The sequence below is a fragment of the Uloborus diversus genome, chromosome 5 (assembly GCF_026930045.1).
Source record: "Uloborus diversus isolate 005 chromosome 5, Udiv.v.3.1, whole genome shotgun sequence".
Classification (NCBI taxonomy): domain Eukaryota; kingdom Metazoa; phylum Arthropoda; class Arachnida; order Araneae; family Uloboridae; genus Uloborus; species Uloborus diversus.
In genome coordinates, this window is record NC_072735.1 from 12,774,877 (window position 1) to 12,792,291 (window position 17,415).

At 33.0% G+C, this 17,415-nt stretch overlaps 1 protein-coding gene across 1 annotated transcript in view; it reads left to right on the forward strand.

Moving 5' to 3' along the window:
* LOC129222448 (cell adhesion molecule Dscam2-like) overlaps nucleotides 1-17,415 on the forward strand; it is a 327,768-nt gene that overhangs the window by 286,939 nt on the left and 23,414 nt on the right. The window contains exons 16-18 of the mRNA XM_054856962.1: nucleotides 13,901-14,032; nucleotides 14,811-14,981; nucleotides 16,779-16,849. Coding sequence (XP_054712937.1) covers nucleotides 13,901-14,032; nucleotides 14,811-14,981; nucleotides 16,779-16,849 — 374 coding nt within the window. The remainder of the gene's footprint in view (nucleotides 1-13,900; nucleotides 14,033-14,810; nucleotides 14,982-16,778; nucleotides 16,850-17,415) is intronic.

Consider the following 17,415-nt stretch of genomic DNA (forward strand, 5'->3'; position numbering starts at 1 on the left):
ACGAGTAAAATCAGAAAATATAATGAAACAAAATAAATAGTTCTTAGTGAAAAACACGCAAGCGAAGTAAAGTATTTCCCTCTGCAGCAGTCACAAAGTTAGTAATGAAATAAAAATAAGAAACAGTTCACGTTTGTGAAAGTTGACTAAAACATTTACATTGTTTATTAAAAAAAAATCGGGTTCTAGAGATTGCAGTATAAATATACTACGTTACTTTTTTTACCAATAATCGTCAATGGATCTTGATTCGATGTCTTAAACCACGTGCTAATAGGCGTAAATGCGTACAGATTTTTGTTAGTGGTTTTTAAACAGGTTTTCAAAGCAATAAAAGTTCTTGACAATGTTTTCCACTTTCACACACCCAAACACGTATACAAAATAAGAAGAATATACACGCTATTTTTATAATTTATAGAAACGAGAGTAAATATAAATTAACTGTGTTACATTAGTTTGTGGTGCAAACTATGCTTTTGAAACTTTTGAACGTTTAATGGTTCGTAGTGGTAGCGAAATCATTACGATTAATATCGAAAATGCATACTAGCTACAGCACCAAACGATGAAGTTGCACTACTGTAGCTTATCAGATGAAAAAGATTATACTCCTCGATTGATTAAAATTTTGATGTATTTGAAATATATAATTCAATTCCCACTTTTGCCAACAACCAATTCTTTTTATAGTTAATTTTCATTGAATAATTACTGTTATAATAATTATGTTAATGGATTAAGTGGCAAAATATAAATTAAATTAATAGGTTAATATTTGAAAAATCTCTGTATTATCATCATTATATTGTTATATTCATTTATTGTTTTCATCCAGTGTCGTTGACTGCAAGTTTAAAAAACGTGTTTGAACTTAGTAGATTAATAAAAAAACATATTATTAACGATTAAATCTGAACGCTATAACTACTATATATCTATAACATATATGCATGGCCGGATTTAGACTTCACGGGGGGTGCTAAGCTGTTTCAGGTATAGGGTCCCTTTTTGCAGTTTGAACAACGTTTCTATGGGTGGTATAAGAGGGAATCCCCCCCCCCTTTACTATGTTTGTCTCTTTCCTCTCATACATAAAGGGATGCTTTTACTTTTTTCATATTTTTTTTCCTTGATGTCCTTTTTGGATTTGCCTTAAGAAAGGGATTGGTATCAAGAGAATGATCCAGGACTCCCCTTTAAGTGGAATATAGAATATCCCCAATCGTAAGGGGTCCGGGGGTTTCTCAGCCCAGAGAAAAGTTTGAAAAATAGATGTAGAATTCTGCATTTTGAAGCCTTACAAGATGTAGTTGGAACTACAAAAATATCAGGACAGAAATAGGCAAACAAAACATTTTTTAAAGTTATATACTCTTTTGCAAATTAAGATAATGCATAGTAATAATGGTTTTTGATTCGACAAATCAATGACTGCAGTTGCCAGAGAGAGAGAGAGCGCAGGAAAAGAAAAGACAAATGTTTTTGCTCACATGGGCTTTCGGTGCAGTTAGTTTTTAATCACCCCTCCAACCCACCGACAAATACAACAATGAATTAAACATAAAATGATCAATTGTAAAAAATGCTTTAAAGGAAATGATGTACAGATTTAGGAAATAGGTAATATAGTGCCCATTTGAACAATGCATAATTTATACACTTGATACGAAATAATATTTGATCTTTGCTTCGGTTTTTCAGAGATTTATTTAATTATTTTCATGGACTCTAGAACTATTAAAATTATTTAACTCACTTCATTTGTACTTTCCAGTCTCTGATATTTTAGTATATGATTTTTAATTTTCACACACCAGTTCTAACTTTGTAAGAAATAGCTATTTTAAATTTAAAAGAAAAAAAAACTATAGATTTTTAATGACAATAACTTCTCTTCAGTTGCAAGTGGGATAGAAGATGAAAAGGAATAGAGGCAGTGTTTGTTTTTCCGTGTTAAAAAAACTGACAATATGCAGAAGAAGTAAAATAAAAGCTAGCAAAACCAAAACAATAAAAATTGGTAATATGTTTCAGAAACGTAAGAACCTTGTTTTTGCATTTTTGGTGCAGGATAAATCAAGGAGCTGAATTTGACATATATTGGCATTCCTTCTCCCTACTCCTCCCACTTGGGGTTTGTAGCCACACTTTTCCAAATTTTCAAGGTTTTCAAGCACAAGAAAATAAAAAATTCTCTTTCAAGAACTTTCCTTTCTTTTTTTTAAATAAATCATACTAATTTCCGGGATTTCAGGGCCCTTAACAAAGGGGAGCCGCAAACTATAGCTTGCTTAGCTTGTAGGTAAATCCAAGCCTCCATAGATGTATGTATAAAATGTGTAAACTAATAGCAGAAATTGGAAAATGCATTACAGCTTAGTTCCTTAGAAAATGAACTTTTGACCTCACAAAATAAATACACAAAATAAATAAATAACTAAATATATAGATATGCATATACTTTTGAGAAAAAAGGTGCTAGAAATAACTTGTCGTGTAACCAAAGTAAATATATATCTTAGAGAATATCTCTCAGTTTAATCTCCAGTTTCTAAGACCTCATTGAAGTCCATCTACTTTTTGAAAAAAGTTCGAAAATATATAGGTAGGAAGTAAGATGGCAACATCCATTCACGTTCATTCTGTGCAACCCTGCCCTCTGGCGGAGAGTTCGGAAAAGAGAGGAGACGCTTGTTCCTGGTCCGCGACGGTGGACGTCTTTTCTCCAGCGTCTGTTTTGTCTTGTGCTTTGTGTTGTAAATAATAAATATTATATGTCGTCACCTGGTTGTAGTTCTTTGGAACAGATCCGTCATCTTACTACAATAAATACCATTATCTTTCATAATAACCAATAAACCGAAAGAACTTCATCGATGTTCCTTGTCATGATTGCAGATTTCCTCCGCCATCGATCAATTACAATTACTGTGCCGCAAAAAAAAAAATTGTTCACCATCGATGTTCTGTGCCAAGTATTAGCAGATTTAGATCTAGTACTTGGTACCAGCAGCACTAACAGAACTTCCCCTCATCTAAGTTCCCTGCCAAGTGCTAAATACTTGCAGATTTCCAACGCCCTCAATCAAGTGAACTTACTACGCTGTGTTAATAACGAAACAGAACTTCCCCTCATCTATGTTCCCTGCCAAGTGCTAAATACTTGCAGATTTCCAACGCTCTCGATCAAGTGAACTACGCTGTCCTAATAACGAAACAGAACTTCCCCTCATCTGTATTCCCTGCCAAGTGCTAAATACTTGCAGACTTCCAACGCCCTCCATCAGGTGAACTTACTACGCTGTGTTAATAACGAAACAGAACTGCCCCCTCATCTATGTTCCCTGCCAAGTGCTAAATACTTGCAGATTTCTACCGGTCCTCAAGTGCCGTGTTAAAGAAAACGAACTGTTCTCCGTCGATGTTCTTCGAGCATCGATTGCTTGCAGATTTCTACCGCAGTCGTTCAAGTGAATTCATTGCGCCGTATTAAAGCAAAAAAGAACTTCAGTAAATTACCACCCACTAGCAAGGGCTAAAGCAGAAATACATGAAATTTACCGCCAGCTCTGTCATTTCCAGCCGAGGACTGCAGTTTTGTGATTATTTCTGCTTTAGCCCTTGCTAATGGGCGGTAATTTACTGAATATACTATGCCTTGCCTTCAATCTTCGAGTTGAACCGAACGATTGCTTCGGTCACTCGTCTGATCTGTGCTAATTATATATTAGCTACCAGTTTGTTTGGCACTTTTGGGTTTCTTAAGAGGTTTTCCATCTCCAGCTCAGTCACTTTCCTATGCCGGGCTGATGAGTGCTATTAAGCACGAAACTGCAGTCCTCGGCTGGAAATGACTGAGCTGGCGGCGAATTTCATGCTAAACCGTCAAACATGTCAGTACGAATACATTCCGGTCAGCGAGCGCAGTATAGTCCTTCAATAGGGAACGAAAAATGGTAGTGGAATTGTAAAGTTTGAACTGTTCCCCGTCGATTTTCTGCAAGTACCAAGTACTTGCAGATTTCCGACGCCTTCAAGGACAATAAGAACACATCGTTCCTTTTTATATCGTAGTTAAGTTCGTGAAAAACGTTCAAGCAGCGCCGACGAAAATATTGGTGAAATGCATGCATTAAAGTGAAAAACCAACGTAAATAAAGCACAAATTTTGAAGAAAATACAGCAAATAGCTATTTCAAGGCTACAATGGAGCCTCTTCGAAAAAAACGCATGCATTCATTATATTTCTAAGTTCTTAATCATTCGGAGTTTGTTTCTTCATTTGATTTATTCTTCGTATCATTGAGTGTTTTGATTTATTTCATAATTGAATGTTATATCTGTCCGTGACATTAGTGCGACAGATTTCGAAAATAATATTATCAGTATTAATTTCTGTTTTTAAATGTTCTGTTATGGAAATATAGAGAAGAAAAAGAAGGAAATGTTCCCCCTGGTATTAAATCTATTTTTAGAACACGCTACGCTATGGTTTTCCTGACCAGAAGGGGAGAAGAAATGAGTTGGTGTTTTACATTTTTCTTTTTGCTTTCGGACCATTTTGATATTTATTACCTGGAAATTATTTTTGGTGAAATACTGCTTTTAAATTGGGTTGCTTACTTTTTGTTTTTACTTTTGGTATCTTTTATTACATGAAACAATTATTTATCGTATGCATTTAATTTAAGAAAAGAGAATTGATTATTGCTATGAATATGTTTTTCTTTTACAGTATTTTGTACTTGTATTTCATATTTCAATTTATTTTTAGTTTTCGTAATTGCATAATCCAAATCAGTGTATTTAAGTTTCAAAGGCTCTGTTTCTAAAAACCGTCCCCAATTTACGAAACTGTGAGACAAATTGGGTATTCTACTGCGTTATGAGAAAGCAGAATTGTTCGAGTTACAAAAGAATTAGGATTAACGGTTGAGGCGGATGCCATTAAAGTTAAGATGAAGGAAATGGTTATCACCGACACCCAAAATATGTTGAAGAAGATGCAGAAGCTATGATCAAAGCTATTTTGAAAGAAAGCGCAGATGCAGGAAAAAAACGACTAGAAGAGGGGAAAATTGAAAAATTAAAAATGCAGGAAGAGAGAGAATTTGAAAAATTAAAATTATAAGAACAGAGATAACTTGAAAAATTAAAAATACAAGAGGAGAGGAAACATGAACTTGCAACGTTAAGAATACAAGAGTGGAAACAATGTGAACTTGAAAAAAATAGGATACGGAAAAGAGATGGAATTCGAGCTTGAGAAATGGAACACAAAATGAATCCAGATAGTTCTAAGAAAAACGCCTCAACGACAACTAAATTTGTTAATGAAACGTTCCACAAGTCTGATATGAAAAACGATATTAGCTTAAACCTCACTCTGTGCTGCCGAAGAAAGATTGGGTCCAAAAGCTTATAGGATTGATACTGATAGACGTTGCTCACATAATCGCCACAGAATCCGCCGAAAAAATGAACGATTATAACCACGTCAAAAGCCTACTCTTAAAATGATTAAAAATGTCTCCGGAAAAACTGTACCAACTATTTATTTGGCACCAAAAAGTCCCGGACACACATGGTCAAATCATTACCACGAATTGAAAACATATTTCGTTACAGGTTTGAAGATGAAACGTACGAACAACTTGGCGATTTAATTATAGCCGACCAAATAAAGAGAAAATCACCAAACAAGTTAAAGGAACATTTTTTGGATAAATGGACTACCATTAGTTCACCTATTGAATCAGCAAAGAAATATAAAGAATATGAGGACGTACGAAGGACATTGAAGCTGAAACCGTCCTATTCGTATGAAAGAGAAAAATATGATGACAGAGAAGATATTAAATTTGAGAATTTTTCACGTAACTCGGACTATTTTAGGAACGAAAATAGTAGAAGCGAGAGAAAATATTTTCAGACGAATCGAAGTCGAGAGAAATAATTCACCGAGGCAATTGATATGTTGTTACTGCCGAATTCCATGTCATTATGGTGTAGAATGTCCAGATGTACAAGTTTGCTTGAAAATTTTAGAAGAAAAAATAGGGATAAGGGAAGTGACTGAAAAAATAACGTTTTTAATGCATTTATCGACAACGGTAGTTACGCCAGACTAATACGCGAAGATAACAGCAAAAAAAATCATAAAACCCTCCGAACTTTCGAAAAAAAAAAAAAACAATTGTACTATCCGGCCTAGGTAAAGTTCAAGTAAAGACTAAAGGATCTTTCCAGGAAGAGTTTGAATTGGATGAACGAAAATATACTTTGGCATGGCATGTTGTGCCTGAATGGTATTTAGATTTTCAAGGGATCATAGGTTCTGACATTTTAGAACAAGCATCACTCGTACTCGCTAAAGAAGACGTTAAATTTCGCAAACGGGTAGAGGAAGTTTGGTACATCGAAGCAAAAAGTAAAGACGGAATCAAAGTTAGACCTGTCTCACACTCGAAAGAAAGAAAGAACGATAAACTGAGACTGCAACCGAAGACTTTTGGAAATGCCTGAAGAATAATAACTGACAGAGGATCAACGTTCACCGTTAAAGCTTATAGTGACTACCGCACCGATGACAGAGTACTACATCAGCAAGCAACAGGAGTACCCCGAAAAAATATTCAGGCCGAAAACAAGAAAATCAACTATCGGACGCGTAAAAAAGTGAATAATCATGAGGACCGTAACTTAACGACTTCTTCCTCTGAAATTCTATTCAAACGAATTTAGGATTATGTTTTATTCTTTTTGTTTTGTCATATTAACATGTACTTTCATTGTGATTTATCTTAAGTTCAATTATGTTTGTTTCCATATATCGAAGTTTTATGTTTAGTCAGTGAGGCCAGTTCTTGCAGGATGGCCGAATATGTAGGAAATAAGATGGCAACATCAATTTACGTTCATTCCGTGCAACCCTGCCCTCTGGCGGAGAGTTCAGAAAAGAGAAGAGACGCCTGTTTAAGGTCAGAGACGGTGGACGTCTTTTTTCCAGTGTGTGCTTTGTCTTGTGCTTTGTGTTGTTAATAATAAATATTATTTGTCGTCAACTGGTTGTAGTTCTTTGTACGAATCCTACATGCTTCTACAATGAGGAGTACCATTATCGTTTATAATACCGCTAGACAGCGCCACAAATTCTACACAGGCTCTCACACTTGCATATATATATATATATATATATATATATATATATATATATATATATATATATATATATATATATTGTGCAGTTCTTTTTCAGTTTTTAATATGTCCTGAAAGTCAAAAAACACATGATAATTTTTCGATTATGTACTTTTAAATTCTGCTAAACATGAAAAAAGAAAAAAAAAGGGGGGGGGGCTTCAAGATGTATGAGGAACATGCATCTCGAACATGCCTAGACCTCTTCTTGCTTACCTTCGGCGTTTGGCACGCGCACGTACCCGCAATAGTAAACAATTAAATTGTTATTCATAGCTTAAATATTATTTATAATTAAAGTTTCATCGACTTTTCTAATAATAATAAGCATATCACAATCCACTGCTTTAATGTATTTACTTTTTTAACTCGAATAAGATTATTATTTTATATTTTACATCGAATGCATGCACAAACAAAATACATTTTCCTAAGAGGGATTATTTTCTACTTAAATGGCTGTAAAAAAGTTGAAAAGTCTGCGGAATAACACCCAGAGCAAGCTTCCTTTTATAGTTAGTGATCATTTATATGTTTGGAATATATGTATAGATTTACATTTGCAGAACATTTGTAATGAAAAAAATACATATTTTAGCTTGAGATAACACACCTTACGGCTGCAAGTAAAGTCTATAAAAGATTTAGCATGAGAATTAATAAATTATTCCAACAAAACAAAGTTTGCTTCTAATCTGACCAATCAAATAGTCGGCCACGAATAAACAGAGAAAGCAAACATTTCAAGCAGATTTGGAAAATGAGAGCAAAGTCAACAGCCTTTCTCCGCGAACTTAGAAACAAAAGAAAAACAACAATAGTAATGAAACAGACTTTGAAGAAACAAACTTTATCTTTAAAGTATTCTTAGCGAGGCTTCGAGTCCCAGAAGTAAAACTCCCTTAAAATTAGAAGCTGATTAAAGCACTTTGAGCAATTGGAACGCTTCGTGACTTTCAGTCTGAATTCTCGGGTGTTATTGATTTCAGAAACTTACCCAATACAATGGAATGGATATTAAAGACAGGAGGTATTTTGACTTCCAAGTGCTTGGCAATTAGAACCAAAACTTAGGTGCAGCTTTTATTCTTGAGTGTATATCTAAGTTTATTATAACATCCTAATTATGGTAGTACCTTTAAACGGTTTTTAAGGGGTTACATTACCTCAAAAATGATGAAACGATCAAAAAAAAAATATTGCTTATTTACAAACTAAAATCTATTCTGATCAGAGGAGAAAAGTTTCATTGCTTTAATTCAAATATTTAAAAAGTTATGAGTGGTTTTAGGTCATGCTCGCTATGCGTTCTGATGCAAAAGAAAAACTTTAAATTGCTTTTTCTCGATGATGTTTTTTTTTTTTTTTTTGTTTTCATGTCATTAGAATCCCTAAGGATTTTTTTCTATTAAAAATGCAGCTTTAAAGTAATACTTTTCGCAATTGGAATAACATAATTGACAAAACTGTGCACTGGATAAGTATTTTATAAATTACTCGAATGTTTAGAGCATGTTAAACCTTTAAAAACCAAATTAAAAAAAAAAATGATGTTTTACATAATTAATCACAGAAAATTTTCTAATTAACCCGTAAGCAAATGAATGCACGGATTTTTAGAGATGATTATAGTGATTATTTGGCAAAACACTTTTTTGAATTAGTGCAAAAATAAAAAAAGCCTTAGAGATTTAAAACGATTGAAATTTTTCTCAATTTTATGATTTTTTTAAAAAAAGTAGGCAATATTTTTTAATTCTGAAAATAAATTATTGTTTAAGAAATAAGTATGCATGTTATGATTTCAAAGAAATATAAAATTTACTTAAATTAAAAAAAAAATGGAAGGTACTGTGACCCCTTTCTTAAACTTATTGATTTTTTAAAAAAAAGTTAGCAATATTTTTCATTTTTAAAAATAAATTCTTGATTGAAAATTAAGTGTGCATGTTAATGTTCCAAAGAATTATATAATTAATTGAAATCAAAAAACAAATGAAGGTAATGAAAAATAAAATAAAATTGAAATATTGGAATCGTTAAAATTTTCGACTTTCAAATACCATGAAATTCCGTTCCAACGAACTTTAATGCAGCGCAAATTTTGTTTGTTGTAACTCGAAATTATTTGTAAGGGATTTCGAGCAATGCAATCAAAATTAAATTGAAACTGAAAATGTAAGTCGTTGAATCGGATGTTTCGCTATATCAGTAATCGTTGATACAAGATTTCACTGAACCGGCAAGTTTGTATTTTTAAGTGGTGAAAAACTTGGAAAAAATTCTACCAGTTGAGGACCCATTGTTATGTAATCTATTTAGTGCTATTGTCAATAAGATTGAGAGTAACTTGAGGTTTGTATGTATAGTGAAATATCTTAAATTCTTTAAGATAACCAAAACACACCACATTCAGTACTTTTCAATGCTTAACATACATTTTAATCCTGGAGTAAAGCTGTTAATTCATTTTAGAAAAAAAACCCTTTATAATATTAAAATATTGATTTTTTTGTAATGAAATAATTTGTTTATTTATTTTACTACAGCTTACAGTGCTATTTGATAATATGAATATGTCGTTGAACACTGAAACTAGTGCTTAAAATCGTATTTAATGTAACTAGTAACGAAAGAAAACAATTCTAACTGCCGACGGCTGCAAATAAAATCACAGCTAACTTCTTTTAAAAAAACAAATTACCACGGGTGACTCCTTACTGAACAACTGCCTTTATTTTAATACTAAAACTGAATTTATACTTTTTATACACACATTTCACGGATAACTGACTGACATTTTTAGAGTAAAACAGCAAGTAATTTGCAAAGTCCGACGAAAATTATACGTAATGCAAACGATCTTTTCTTCTGAATTATTGTATTTTTAAGCTGAATTTAAAGGTCCAGTTGAAATCTCGAAATGCATTTTTGTTGATTTTTTAAAATTCGTTAAAAACACGGTAACTGACTGACACTTTAAACAGTGCCCTACCAGTCAATTACCGTGCTTGTAAACATTTGGTTTAAATCATCTAAAATGAATTTCAAGATTTCAATGGGGTCGTTTCCAAAATTTTAAAAGTATTTTTTTCAGAAAGAGCATGCTTAAAAACATTGGATCTGACCATTTTTTTAAAGAGTTTATTTAAGTCTAAAATTTTTAAAAAAGTACTTAAATCAGTGCGTTTTCATTGCTTATATTTCTGTCGTGTGACATCACAAATGATGAAATGCCGTTCAATGTTGCCATTCACAGAACAAAATATTTAATTCGCATCTTTACTCACGTGTATTGGCAACGACAGGGTTGATAACAAGCATACAGCGCAATCTTAATTCGCTGTTTGATTATCGTAACGTGCAAACGTAGAAGAAAGAGGCGCCAAATTGCATCATTTGTGTTGTCATAAAGACCACGCTTTGTTTGAAAAATCAGACATTTTAAAAAATTAATTTAAAAAAAAACTGTTGGGAAAATAAAATTATTTTCTGGGTCCATCTTTTTTCTTTCTTTTTTTTTTTTTGCTCATTCTATCCATTTTAATGACTAAAAGTAGTACTTTTGGCTGACGGAAACCACCCCATTATGCCATTAAATTAAGCTTAAAAAATACAGTAATTCAGGAAAAACGATCGTTTGCACAACATATATTTTGCGTTGAATGTTGCAAAATACACAGTTTTGCTCTAAAAATATCAGTCATTTCCCCCTGGATTTGCCCTATTATGATTAGACGAAGCGTAATATTAATATTACGCGTTATTCTATAAATGTTAGTATTGTGTAATACGCAGAAGGCTACTAATCAAAAATGACAGTATTGAGAGTAAATATTCAATAAGCTACCCCGAACTCGTCAGGAGTTATTCTAACTTGTGAGATTAAACTGAAGTTTCTCATTAGTTTCCTATTTGTTAAATACCACGGACTTCGGAATTTATTCACGAATGGACCTAAAATAGAGCGGCAATAGAATTCTAAAACCAATAGTTAATGATAGATTCTAGATATCTATTGCCTCAACAGATATGTGATTTTTTTAAATATTTTTTATTTTTTGACTCTAGTTTTTGGGATAGTTCATCATCCAAATGTTTAGGGAGAATAAATATTCTGTTTTGTAAGTGAACACATTCCTTGAAACACACAACAGAACAAGGTATGCCGATGGTCTTAAATAGTAAGTCATTGTTATGGTACGGCTGACAGAGAAAAAAAAATATGAACTAACAAAAGCTTTCTACTGCATAAGGAAAAGTTTATGAAATTGTCTTTCACATCGGTTCTTGCATGCCTCCCGTTAATTTCGATTTTGTTTTCAATACATGACGGATTTGATATCAGTTTGGTTTAATGCAGTGTAATTAAACATTCAAATTTTTATTGTTATTTGTTAAAAATAATGCATATTTTATACAAATTGACGAATTACGTGATGCAAATTCAATCGAATATTTATACAAAACATTACGTTTTCATAAAATATAACTTTTCTAGGGAATATTCTAAGAAAATAAAAGATCTAAGCAATACAAAACAAAAAGTTGCATCCACATGCAATGCTTATATTTTTTAAAAAACGTACACTATAATACACTTCTTGACATGAACCATTCACTTTAAGGCGAAAATACTTTCTAAGCAATTATAAGATTGAAACCTAATCGAACAAAATTATTCATGCAATTAGCTCATGTCTTACGTAATGAACACTCTGTAATTAAAATACTTTAAAACAATAGTTATGCAATCGTAACAGCATTTCAAAATGTCCGGCGTTTTCAACAAATGACATAATAATTTGGGACGCAATTTACTTTAATGCGATTCCCTAAACATGCAAGAAACACTAATTACAAGGAGCTGATTACTACTTTTATAGAATATTTCTTTATTCAATGCCGTTATGAGCTAAAATTATGTAGAGTCACGATATCGTACAGACACGTCTTTAAATATTTAAATTGTGTGATTCTCATTACCATATCAGTGAAAAAGAGTTTTAAAAGAATAACTTAGAATATTTTGCGAGTCGTTTTCAGGAATTGTTACGAATTTTTCGTTCGCATCGTTATAACACTAAATTTTTGTTTAACAGCGCAGCATATTCGGTAATATAACAATAGAATTATACTGATTTTCTAAATTATAATTATTCACATGTATTCTGGCTTCGTGTGCAAGTGAACCGTAATATCTACAAAAACGAGATTTTAAAGTCAGGGAAAAACACATTAATGATTCCCAGACATATTATTGGATCGTTTTTCTGAGTTCTGAAAAATATTTTTTCTGAAAGAGCATGCTTAAAAACGTGTGGTTTAACCTTTTTTTTAAATAATTTGACAATGTTTAATATTTTTTTTTACATTTTTTAATAGGTTCATAGATAGAAATTCATTGTTTACGCTTCTGCACATGACATCACAAGTGATGAAATACCATAAACTCTGATCATTAGCGCACAGCACAAATCATCATGTTCTGGCAACGCGGTTAGCAGCAAAGCGTAAACATTTAGCTCGACAATGGAGTAGCACGTCAGAGAACTGTTTGTGACGTCATAAAGTCCACGCCTTATTTCCAAAATCGAATATATAAGAAAATTAAATAAAAAATAATGGTTGAGAAAATAAAAGTTTTTCCTGGCTCCATGTAATTTTTTTTTTCTTATTTTACCTATTTCAGAGGCTAAAAGTAGTACTTCTAACTGAAGGAAACAACTTCATTGTAAACTGATGGAATTGGATATTTTTTTGCTTTATTATAACCAAATACGTAAGTTTCAACTATAATGCGTAAGTAAAATATGACAGAAATGCAAAAAAAAAAAAAAAAAAAATGTAGATACTAATGTTAACCCCTCCAGGGCTTTTGTTACAGATAGATAAAAAAAGACAAATAAATCAATATAAATACCAAAAGATTTTGTTTTATTTTTTGAGATATAACTTAGGGCAGGAAAAAATCTCCCTCCCCAAAAATCAGCCCCCCCCCCCTCCGAATATCCCTCCTTGGATCAAACGTTTTAAAAATTTTTACTTCTTTAACCTTTCTGAGAAATGTTGACGGTTAACATAAAGCTTCGTTCCCCACAAAATCGAAATATCGGCTTCGTAACAGTCGAGAATCGAGAAAAATAGAAGAATCTGCCTCCAAAAAAGGGTAAATGATGCGGGAAAATGGTGGTCTTATTTGGATTTAGCAGATTGTTTTACACTAGAATTTGCAGAAATATTGCAAGAATCATTAAGTTTTTTTTTTTTTTTTGAGGCATCACGATTGCTTATTTGCTTTCATTTGACTGTTTTGATGTCTAATGATTTTATTTTCCCCCCGCCATCGCCACCCCCTGCAGCATCACCGCCGACCGGATCCTCACGATGCTGCTCCTCTAGCGAAAGCCGTCTCCAGGTTGCATCCATATACTGCACACAACACGCATACATACACACACCTACACACACACACATATATATACATACATACACCTACACACAAACACATACACACACACGCATACATACAGACACCTACACACACACTCGTGATCGCGAAAAACATAATTTGAATTCCAGCTGTCAAAATTAAAATTATTATTATTGTTTTATTATTTTTTTTGCACAGCGTTATTAATGTTGCTTAACTTTTTTTATGACGATTTAAAATGCATATTAAAAATCTTCTTTGCAGGATTACCAGATTCTCCATCTAATGTAACAGTTGTCAACACGACAAGTCGATCGGTAAGTTTAATTTGGGAAGTGAATCACAACGGAAACAGCCATATCACTGGAAGCATTGTTCAATATCAGACCACATCAGGTTTGTTTCCATCCAATATTTTATATATTTTTTTAAAATATTAAATAATGATATATAATTTAGTATTTATTTGATGTATATAGTATGGTTCCTTCGTTTAAACTATCTCATTCGATTAAAAAAATAATAAAATATTACCGTGCTTAGAAATGCAATGCACTTATCAAAATACAGGGTGTTCCAAAATTATCTTTACAACTTCAAAAATTCATAACTTCGAACATAAACAAGATATTTACATTCTGTTCTTTGCATGTATTACAGCAACTAATAAAGTTGTTTTTTAATAGGCTGAACAGTTATAAGTGAAGATGTGGACACCACAACAGAAAGCTCAATGGTTCATAAAGACGAAATCAGATACACAGGTTCAATGGAACTTCAGGACAAAATTCCAAAGAGTCCCTCCATCTGTGCATGGAACAAAAGCTTCACGAGCACCGGATCAGTTGAACCTGTGTATCTGATTTCGTCTGTATGAACCATGACACGATATCTGTTGAGGTGTCCACATCTTCACTTATAACTGTTCAGCCTATTGAAAAAAACTTTAAAAGTTGCAGTAACACAACAAAAGTCTAAATATCTTGTTTATGTTCGAAGTTATGAATTTTTGAAGTTGTAAAGATAGTTTTGGAGCACCCTGTATATTTATAATATTTTTCTGGAACTAAGATTTCCGTATCCTTTGGAAATGAGACGAGTAATGAAAGAAAACTGTATTTTTGGGCAAAGTAAACAAAATGAAAGACTAATAAAGACATTTCAATTTTTTTAGACATGAACTGGAACGGACAAACATCTCAACTGATAGTTTCCGGTACAGACAACAGTGCAACGCTGCGAGCTCTGACACCTGTAACTCTTTATTATTTGAGGGTCATAGCAGAGAATGCAATTGGTCAAAGCAACGCAAGTGCAGTAATTAACGTGACAACCGAAGAAGAAGGTAAATATAGAACAGTTATGCTGCCAAAAAACTTACTAACCGAATTGTATGGAAAAAAATAACACGCAAATTGATCGACATTTTTTTTTTTTTTTTGCAAACAAATATGCATCGATTTTTTTATACATCTACTATTCTTTAATTTATGAACCAATATTTTAGGCAATCTAAAATTTACTTATATTGCTCGATTTCCATATTATTGCGAAGAAAAAAAAACTTTAACGCATGTTTGGAACAGACACACGGTTGTTTGCAATCTGAGTATTATGGTTTGTCATATTATTATGAACGAGATTTACACAGGAACTTGTGTTGAAATGCAAACTGATAGCTAGGGGTTACCACGATTTCCTGACCTGAATCCCTTGGATTTCTAACTGAAACGACACTTGAAATCCGTGCTGAGTGAGACTTCCGTAATATAAGACATGCATTTCGAAAGCGGCGATTGTGTCAATGACACACCTGGCTAATTTGAACAGGTCCGTAAATATATACGCTGAGGTTGTAAAACGTGCATTGAGGCGAATGGGAACAATTTTGCGTATCCTGTGATGCAATCCTGTTCTTCAATCAAAATCATCTAAGTCCTGCTGTTGACATTATATTTTTTCCTACACCACACCAGGGCTATCATTCTTTTTCCTACACCACACCAGGGCTATCATTATTTTTCCTACACCACACCAGGGCTATCATTATTTTTCCTACACCACACCAGGGCTATCATACTTTTTCCTACACCTCACCACGGTTGTTCTACGAAAAATTCAACCCTTTGTCCCGAACGTGGCATTTCATACATTTCATTTAAAAGTAATAATTTTAAAAGTGTAATGACGAAATATTTTGCTTAAGAAATCATACATAAGTTTGTAATTTGTTAAGCAGAAAAAATTGTTCATTTATTTTTTTTTAAGTATTATTTTGAATGAAATATATGAGGCTTCCCGTGCGGGACATAATTGCCGTTTTCCGTGGCCCACCAGTGAAACCATCCTCCAGCGGTTGTAGTTTGCTTTTTCAAGGCAAGGTTCCTACGTAAAGCTTGTTCATTGTGTTACAGCTGACAAGGGAGCCCATACAGTGGGGTAGGGGGGGCTCAAGCCCCTCCTTTGAAATAAAAATTTCCTTGCTTTTTTTTTTTTTTGCAAAAATGTAAAAACATTCCTTTTTCAGCATTTATTGAATAAGTTATTGAAAATGTCAAATTTTAATAACTCCAATCTGTCCTGAAATCGGTTTGTATGGGGAAAATATCCTGCTAAACCGTGAGGAAAATATCTGAGCCCCCCCTTAAAATTTTGCATATGGGCGCCCTTGATAGCTGACCAGGTTAAGTTTTTAAACGACCTTGTTAGTTTAAAGCTTTAAGACACCTTGTATTTTGTGCGATTAAATTTGCGTTTAAGGCATAAATAAATTGATTTTTAAGCCACAGATTTTGTCAACGATGGACTTAAATGCGTATTTTACTAAATTTAATACGAAGGACAGACTTTACTATGGATTGCTTTCAAGTATCATGCAGAACAGTTTTTTTTAAGCTCAAGATTTGTTGAAGTAAAAAGACTTAAATTTGCTCGTATTACTTTTGCTGATTATACCTTGAAATACATTGTTGCAGACGGCATTGTTATTATTGATAAGTTTCAAGTTCTCCCTGAACCTTAAAAGTTTCTTTAAAATGACGATTACAAGTTTAATCTTTGACATTTTACTCAACAAGTTTTGCTTATATTAGCCCTTTTTTCTGAAAGTATTGAAATCCTCCGTATTATTCGATTTTTTTAGTACCTTCTGGATCACCAAGGGACGTCCAAGTACATTCAACCGGAGCGCAGTCTATGAAAGTTTCTTGGAAGGTAAGAATATGTCCTATTTAAGATTAAAAAAATATGTCAACAGAGTAGTAATAGCAGTAGTATAGCAGTGTAGTTGGACGCTGGTCACTTACTCTCAAAAGTGCAGATATGAAACTGGTTCCAATTGGTGGATTTTCAACATGCAGGAAGTCTTCAACTTTCTGCTGTGATATTGTGCGGCATGTACAAAATCGCTCAAATACTCGTTTAGCTTGCAGTGCTCTTGGCAAAATTACATTCCTAGCAAAGTTTCGCATCGAATAGAGCCCTTGTATCTCGATATGGTGGGGGAAACTGGGCGTTCTCGTGGTAATTGCATCTGCCGATTGCGGTGCTACATGAAAGAATTAATAATAATGCTCCATTTGAATACAAAAGAAAAATATTGCTACTTATTATTTTAACTTAACGTTATGTGGTGTATTGTTACTGTTTGATAACTCGATACTTAGTAAATAAATACTGACATGTCATATTTTGAAAAAAAATATATTTTTTACACATAGCCAGCCTTTATCATAGAATTATTGGTTACGGCCTTTATCATAAGCAACACTACAGGAGAG